At 42.0% G+C, this 9139-nt stretch overlaps 1 protein-coding gene across 1 annotated transcript; it reads right to left on the bottom strand.

Moving 5' to 3' along the window:
- Positions 1-3237: 3237 nt before the first annotated feature.
- Positions 3238-9136, bottom strand: LOC128274490 (zinc finger protein 420-like). Its single transcript, XM_053012707.1, has 5 exons — positions 9121-9136; positions 8214-8311; positions 7910-7982; positions 7564-7708; positions 3238-4257 (listed from the first exon to the last, which is right to left on the bottom strand). The coding sequence occupies exons 1-5, from the start codon at positions 9134-9136 to the stop codon at positions 3243-3245; spliced, it is 1347 nt and encodes a 448-aa protein (XP_052868667.1). The 3' UTR covers positions 3238-3242.
- Between the last annotated feature and the right edge of the window lie 3 nt (positions 9137-9139).

Genomic DNA, 9139 nt, shown 5'->3' with positions numbered 1-9139 from the left:
TCGCTTAAATAAACTATTGCAGTCAAAATGGAGTCTTCGGCAGTGATTAAAAAAGAGGACGGTGTTGAGTAAGTTGGTATAATATAAGGATTAATAGGTATAAAAGCGAATTATTTTACAGAAGCGCAAACATATGTAGACGGTGCATGTCGACTAATGATGCTTTGGAAGCTCTTACGCGCGACGAATCCGGAAAGTTTACCGGTCTCCAGGTAGTAAAATTTTACCAATAGACATCTCACTTTGTTCCACAAGAAAAACTGGTCTATGAGCATCTTATTTTTACAGATTGAATTCTCTCCTGGAGTTTCATCGTATTTGTGTACGATGTGCGGATCGCGTTTGAAAGAGATGGATCGAATGCGTTGGCGATGCAATGAAAAGAATGATTTTGTCGATAAATTTATCGAACGGCAGAACACAGTGAAGAACGAATCAGAAATCACTCAAGAGCATCTTGACGGTCGTCAACAACAAACAGTCGTCAAACAGTTGTCAATTAAAACTGAAGTTACCGCACCGGATGAAGCGAAGCATTTACATTTGAATCAGAAGTGTTTGAGTGTTCATCAAGCGAACAGGACATATGAATGTTGTGGCAACATACCTGATGATTTATTCGAGGCAGAGGAAAATCCAATTGCAATCAAAACGGAGTACGAAGAGGTCGATGAACTGCATCAGCTGCAAACAACGAATAATGGTAAGAATCATGTTCATCAATGTCCTCATTGTTCATCAAGATTCACAAAGCCACATAACCTGAAGGTTCATATCCGCACACATACCGGCGAAAGGCCTTATGTGTGTAAAGTCTGTGACAAAGCCTTCTTTTCATCAGGCAATCTGGCAGGACATTCGAAACCTAAAGCATCAGTGTCCCCATTGTTCATCAATGTTCGCACATTTATATGAACTAAAGATTCATATCCGCACACATACCGGCGAAAGGCCTTTTGTGTGTAAAGTCTGTGACAAAGCGTTCCATTCATCATCGGGACTGTCACATCATTCGAAAATTCACAATAAGGACCACCATCAACATTCGCGCAATTAAAAACTCTAATGATTCATATCCGCACTCACACTGGCGAAAGGCCATACAAGTGTAAAGTCTGTGACAAAGCGTTCAGGTATTCAAACAATCTAGCAAATCACTCCAAAATTCACAAGAACGTTGGACATCATTAGACTTCATTGTTCATTCAAGTTTAAGTTTGTAAAAGATTGAATTTTGTATGTTTGCTGAATCAATGCAATAAAATTAATATTCTGGAAAAACTGGACTTCTAGGCTTTGCTTTTTCTTCAGTTAAGCACCTTGTGATACACTACATTTTTTTTATTATCAGCCCCTAGAACAAACAACGCAGATGGTCTTCCGACCCGTGAATATAACACATGAACATGAACATATCATTGGTCATAGAAAAAACATTGATTTTCCAAATTCAGACCACAAACTTTCTAGGATTGGCCTTGTGATTTGTTAATGGTCATAGCGAATGCAAGACGGATCGGAAATTGAAGTTTTTTAAACTCAAACGGCATATCGGTTGGGATCATCGGGATCCTCGGAGAGAGAACTTCCTCAGCAGATTTTCCTTTGAGTATCGTAAATCACATTGTTCATCAATTTTCTTACCACCAAACGCGTACCATTGCATAGTTTTGGCTGGTTTATGTTTCGAAGCACCATTACTATGGAGTCAAACTTTGAGCGTTAATTGTGCGGTGGTAAGCCAGATACGGAACAATTCAAATTCTGAAGAATGTTAAGCCCGGTCCACACGCTACGACTTCATAACGACTTGCGTCGCAAACCCGATACACTGTGCTCACTTATCGGTCACAGTGGTCGAGGAAATGGCTTTTAAAGCGAAGTGTAAAGGATGCCGGAAAACACGTGGGACAGAAGACAGAAGAATAAAACAGAAGGGACAGAAGGGACACAAGACTTAAGTTCAGATACGTCTGACACGGACAACATCCAAAGATGGAGTGTGACCACATTTATTCTATTTCCGTTTACGAGAATGTCACATTTGACGTTTCGCAGGGATCGATCTTAGGGTACGTAAACCGCAGGGTACGATCTTAAGCTACGTGAAAACTGTGCCGCGCTACAGGGGGTCTACAGAAGCAATGATTAAATTTCGATAAATTCCGCAAAAAACTCGGGTTTAATTTTCTAGGTCGCCGGCGACACGTTACGATTGGTCGCCGACGATGCGGTTGCAACAACTAAAGTATCAGTGAAGTCGTAACGTGTGGACCGGGCTGTAGGCCTTCAGCTCGATATTACGATATTTGAAAAACACATTTCATTTAAGCTCTGTTTTACTTCGGTGTTTATGTTATTGGTACAGCAGAATTGTCGTTTTTGGGTTTCGGAAAACCCTCATCGTGCAAGAGAAGCCAATGCACGCAAAACAAGTGACTGGTGTGGATTTTGGGTCTATAGTGACATCATCGGTCCATTTTCGATGAAAATGAAGAAGGAGCCGCCGTAACCGTTGACAGCGTACGTTACTGAGGCTGGTTCTTCCATGAAATTGAAGCTGAAAACTTAGGCGATATCTGGTTTCAACAGGACGGCGCTACGTGCCATACAGCGACAGCCACAATCGGTATTTATGTTATGCGAACAAACCAGCAACTATTGACGATATCAAGACTCAAATTCAAATTGCTATTGCCGAGATAGGACCAGATATAATCGAAAATGTACACAAATGTATCAAACGAGCAGGGAGAAGGGAAGCCGATCAGATACGCCACCGGAAATCCCGATCGCCTGAAAAGGGCGAGCACCGGGAAATGAGAAGGGAAGCCGGTCGGATACTTCACCGGCCAGCCCGATCATCTGAAGCTCCGGATAATCAAGAAATGAGGCGTGGCGACGCACGCACGCACGAGGCGAACAGCTGGATCTACATATTTATATCGATCGATTACCTAAAGAGCAACGGAAAAATCAAGGGGATAACATAAAACAGTCACACATGCAATTTCAATGTAAGACAAAAGAGTAATATCTCTACATAAACTTAAACTTGCACAGTCAATGGACCAGTTAAATGTAACGTTATAATTCCTTTTTTTCTTGTCCCAACGTTGTCTTCGTTATCTTCCATTTTCCATGTTCCATAAAAGAGAATTTTTTATGAGCAACCATCTTTATTGTACCATTTCAATCAAATGCTATTCTTTTTTACTTATTAAAAGAACTGATAAATGCAATTAGCTCTTGTTGTGAGTTTTCGAATGATTCGATAGTGTAGATGATGAACCGAACGCTTTGTCACAGACTTTACAGACATAAGGCCTTTCACCGGTATGAGTGCGAATGTGATTCTTCAACCCTGACGAAAGCGCAAACTTTGAAGAGCAATGCGGACACTGTTTGTATTCGTCCTTGTTGTGAATTTTCGAATGATGTGATAGTGCCGATGACGAATGGAACGCCTTTTTACAGGTTTTACACACAAACGGCTTTTCACCGGTATGAATGCGAATGTGATCCTTCAACGCTGACGAAAGCGCTAACTTGGCGGGACAATGCGGGCACTTTTGGTATTTGTCCTTGTTGTGACTTTTTGAATGATCTCCCAGAAGGCTTTGTGATCTGAACGCTTTGGAACAGATTTTACACACAAACGGCTTTTCGCCAGTGTGAGTGCGGATGTGGATTTTCAAACTGTAAAACTGCACGAACTTCGATGAACAATGAGGACACTGATGCTGTTGGTCCTTATTATGAATTTTCGAATGTTTTGCCAGATAGTTTGCTGAATAGAAGGCTTTGCCACAGACTTCGCACTGGAATGGCCTTTCGCCAGTGTGAATGCGGATATGTCTCTTTAGCTTATATAATCGTGCGAACATTAATGAACAATGCGCACACTGATGCTGTTGGTCGCTATTGTGAATTTTCGAGTGTTTTGCTAGTGTAGATGATGAATGGAAGGCTTTGTCACAGATTTTACACACATAAGGCCTTTCGCCGGTATGTGTGCGGATATGAATCTTTAGCCTAGATAAGTACGCGAACATTGCTGAACAATGGGGACACTGGTGCTGTTGGTCCTTATTGTGAATTTTCGAATGATTTGCCAGATTACCTGATGTCCTGAACGCTTTGTCACAGAACTTACACTTGTATGGCTTTTCGTAAGTGTGAGTGCGAATATGAATCTTTAGCTTATATAACTGTGCGAACCTCAATGAACAATGCGGACACTGATGCTGTTGGTCCCTATTGTGAATTTTCAAGTGTTGTGCTAGTAAGGTTGATGCATGGAAGGCTTTGCCACAGACTTTACACACATAAGGCCTTTCACCGGTGTGAGTGCGAATGTGATTCTTTAAGCTTGTTGAAAGAGCAAACTTTGCAGGGCAATGAGGGCAGTAGTGATATTCTTGCTTTAAGTGAATACTGCTGTGCTCCGTTAGCGTCTGACGTGAATGAAAAGTGTTGTCACATACTTTACACACATAAGGCACGAAAGCGCCGGTGTGAGTGCGGATATGAACCTTTAGGCTAGATAAGTTTGCGAAACTTGATGAACAATGAGAACAGTGGTACTTTTGTTTTCTGTTTTGGCTTGTGAGGTTATCCTGTTCATGATTCAGACCATCATTCGTTGTTTGCAGATGATGCTGCTGCTCCTCGACCTCTTCGTCCTCTGATTTGATTGCAATTGGATTTTCCTCTACCTCGAATAAATCATCAGGTATGTTGCCACAACATTCATATGTCCTGTTCGCTTCATGAACAGTAAAACACTTCTGGTTCAAGTGCAAATCCAGCGCTGCATCCGGTGAGCTAACTTCAGTTTTGATTAACAATTCTGTGTCATCTGCACAAATGTTATTCGATATAGAGTGATCTTCTCGATCCTGACAGACCAATTCTAAAGGATTTGTTCGCAGGTCGTCGTGTCCATGATCCAATATAGCATTCGTTTGCAGCCGATACAGCTCATCGACATCTACATACTCTAATTTGATTGTAATTGGGTTTTCTTCTGCTTCGAATGGTTGGTTGCCACAATATTCAGGTGTCCCATTTACTTGAGGAGCTGTACAACTCCTCTGAAGCAAGTGCAAATCCGTCGCTGCATCCGGTGTGGTAACTTCAGTTTTGATTAACAGTTCTGTGCCAACCGTTTGTTGGGCAGAGTGATCAAGATGCTCTTGAGTGATTTCTGATTCGTTCTTCGCTGTGTTTTGCTTTTCTTCGAAGGGTTCGTCCCCAGCTGTACAGTTCTTCTGAGTCAAATGCAAATCCTTCGCTGCACCCGGTGAGGAAACTTCGGTTTTAATTGACATTTCTGCGCCAACCGTTTGTTCGGCAGAGCGGTCAAGATGGTCTTGAGCGATTTCTGATACGTCCGTCGCTGTGTTCTGCTGTTTGATAAATCTATCGACCTTATCATTGTTCTCATTGCATCGCCAACGAAATGTATCCATCTTTTCCAACGCGATTCGCACGTCGTGCACAAATACGATGGAACTTCAGGAGACAATTCAATCTGTAAAAATAAGAGTGTCATAGACCAGTTTTTCTTGTGGAGCACGGTAAGATGTTTGTTGTTACACTTTTACTACCTGCAGATCGGTAAAATCGAAGATTTTTTGTACTTTATATTGTCCGGATCCGTCGGGCGTTAGAGCCTCCAAAGCATCTCCTTCCGTCAGACACCATCGACATATTTTTGTGGTTCTAGAAAATACTTCGCTATTACACCTTTTAATCCTTATTGAACACCGACTTACTCAACACCATCCTCTTGCTTAATAAATGCCGAAGCTTCCATTTTGACCGCAATCGTTTATTTAAGCGATTTTGTGAAAGCGTCCACTTTGCACTAGTTTGTTTATTAAACAAAAGGTGGCCCTTTGACAATCGTCGATTTTTGACAGCTTCTGGGGGCTAAGTTCACGCGCTTGTGAGTGAGCCGACGCTCTTTTCAAATTAAAAACCAGTTACAGGGTGCAACAAGTTTGTGTGAATTCTAATGATGATTTCGAATAATGATAAATCATTATCTAGTACGAGGATGAAAAATTACTTTATTCACTCAAAAATTAAAAACATGTGTAAATCATAGTATATTTAGGAATCTTTGATACAAAAGAAAACTTTTACGCAATCCTCAGCTATCAGCGAACGAACCACTAAAAGGTCATTCTACAGTCTGAGCAAACTATTTCACTCACATCTCGCATCGAGACGGTGGAAGCTGAGGTTATACAGAACCCTTGCAAAGACCTCACTCGTTGAGGCTGAACATTTAAACGCTGTCTCCGCGACTGAATTTCTCTTCCCAACTGAATGACTCACGCACTGGTTTGCACTCTGATCGAAGGTTCGAACTGAACTAATCTCCGAACTGAACTGATCTTTCTTCCCGACTGAAGACTGAATCCAACTGAACACGTATAATGAGTGATTCCTTTTCTCTCCTCAATCCTGCTTACTGACTGAGTGTGCCGTTTATTAAAATCTATTTCTTTATATACATTCGTCCTCCGCGTTCCGTCGGTGTCGTCGCTACCCGTGATCGTCTTGCCCGTTCTCAACGCGTTCTGTCGTTAGTTTACCCCCGCAGTCGCCGATCGTTTGCTGCATTGGAAAAACCCCTCGTTTGGTGGTGTGTCCTAAAAGGACCAAAGTGCCGTCGTCTTTCCGTGTTGCGATCCCAGGTAACTGTTGGGTAGCGCTTCATTTTCCTGTGCTGCATCCTGCGTCTATGGTTTACCCAGCCGTTTATGGTGGGTTTTTTCGGTGCTGTTGTTGCTGCAATTGTCGCGCCGGTCGTCTCTGTGTTGGAAAACCCCGTCGTTGGTTCTTTGAGGCGTCGGCTGTCGCTGCTTACTAGCATCTATGGTTTACCCTGCTGTCGTTCGTCGTCGGCCATCTCTGCGTTGGAAAAGGATGGGTTGTTTTCGGGTGGTGCAGGGTCCTGGACGGGTCACCCTAATAATCCTACTACTAACATACGCATATGAGACATGGACTGTGTGCAAAATCTGACTAATCCCTCCTAGCCGAGTCCGAGAGGACGATTCTCTGATTGGTTTCTGGCTTCATGTGTTGAGGGACAATGGAGAAGGCACTACAACAGCGAGTTGTGTGCGCTGCACAACGATCTTACTCTAGTGTAGCTCACCGTGCCCTGATGGATCATGGTCATGTGATTAGAACGACAGAAGAGTCTTCTTGGGCCATTGCTTAAAAGATTTCTTATTTTATTTAAAACCCAGTTGCTAAGGAAAATTAATTTTATTGAGCTGATCGTTACAGATTCGGATTTTGCTAACTGCTATCGCCGAATTCATACATTTTAGTATTCAAAGATACAAAATTGAAACTTATTCTAACCATAACTTGAATGAACAACGAAGAAATTAATGAGTTTCACCCTTCTTGTGAATTTTCGAATGTTTTGCATGATTGCTTAACGAATGGAAGGCTTTGTCACATACTTTACACTGGTATGGCTTTTCACCGGTATGAGTGCGAATGTGATTCCTTAGGCCAGATGTCTTTGCGAACATTGCTGAACAATGAGGACACTGATGCTGTTGGTCCTTATTATGAATTTTCGAGTGTTGTGACAGTGTGTATTTTGAATGGAAGGCTTTGTCACAGATTTTACATTGGTATGTCCTTTCGCCCTTATTGTGAATTTTCGAATGTACTGTCAATTTCTTTGATGATGTGAACACTTTGTCACAGACTTTACACTGGAATACCCTTTCGCCGGTATGAGTGCGAATGTGATTCCTCAGGCCAGATTTCTTTGCGAACATTGATGAACAATAAGGACACTGATGCTGTTCATCCTTATGGATTTTCAAATGATGCGATTGTGCGGTTGATGAAGGGAACGCTTTGTTACATATTTTACATACATACGGCTTTTCGCCGGTATGAGTACGAATGTGATCCGTTAATACGGATAACCGTGGAAACTTGGCAGTACAATGAGGACATTGATGGTGTTCGTCCCTGTTGTGGATTTTAGAATGTTGTGCCAAATTGCTCAACGAATGGAACGCTTTGTCACAGACTTTACACTGGTATGGCCTTTCGCCAGTGTGAGTGCGGATATGGATCTTTAGGCTAGGTAAGCGTGCGAAACTTGATGAACAATGAGGACACTGATGATGTTGGTCCTTATTGTGTATTATCGAATGTTTTACTAGATCGCTTGATGCCCTGAACGCTTTGTGGCAGAACTTACACTTGTATGGCCTTTCCTCAGTGTGCCTCCGTATGTGATTCTTTAACTTACTTAAAGCTGGAAATGATGCGTAACAATGTGGGCATTGGTGCTTTATGTTTTTGCGATGGCTTTTGAGTTTATCCTGTCCCAAAATACCATTCGTTGTTTGCAGGTGATGCTGCTCATCGTCATCTTCGTACTCTGATTTGATTGCAATTGGATTTTCGTCTGCCTCAAATAAATCATCAGGTATTTTGCCACAACATTCATATGTCCTGTTCGCTTGATGAACACTCAAACACTTCTGATTCAAATGTAAATGCTTCGCTTCATCCGTTGTGGTAACTTCAGTTTTGATTAACAATTCTGTGTCATCTGCACAAATGTTATTCGAGATAGAGTGATCTTCTCGATCCTGACAGACCAATTCTAAAGGATTTGTTCGCAGGTCGTCGTGCTCATGATCCAATATAGCATTCGTTTGCAGCCGATACAGCTCATCGACATCTACATACTCTAATTTGATTGTAATTGGGTTTTCTTCTGCTTCGAATGATTGGTTGCCATAATATTCAGGTGTCCCATTTACTTGAGGAGCTGTACAACTCCTCTGAAGCAAGTGCAAATCCGTCGCTGCATCCGGTGTGGTAACTTCAGTTTTGATTAACATTCTGTGCCAACCGTTTGTTCGGCAGAGTGGCCAAGCTGGTCTTTACTGATATCTGTCCCGTTGTTCACTGTGTTTTGCTTTTTCAAACGCGAATTGCACATCGTGCACAAATACAATGGAACTCCAGGTAAGAGCTTAACCTGTAAAAATATGAGTCTCATAAAACAGTCTTTCTTGTCTCAGGGTGAGATGTCTGTATTAACAAATGTCCTACCTGAACACCGGTACATTCG

Source organism: Anopheles cruzii, chromosome 3, assembly GCF_943734635.1.
Source record: "Anopheles cruzii chromosome 3, idAnoCruzAS_RS32_06, whole genome shotgun sequence".
Classification (NCBI taxonomy): domain Eukaryota; kingdom Metazoa; phylum Arthropoda; class Insecta; order Diptera; family Culicidae; genus Anopheles; species Anopheles cruzii.
This window is presented reverse-complemented; position numbering and strand designations above follow the sequence as displayed.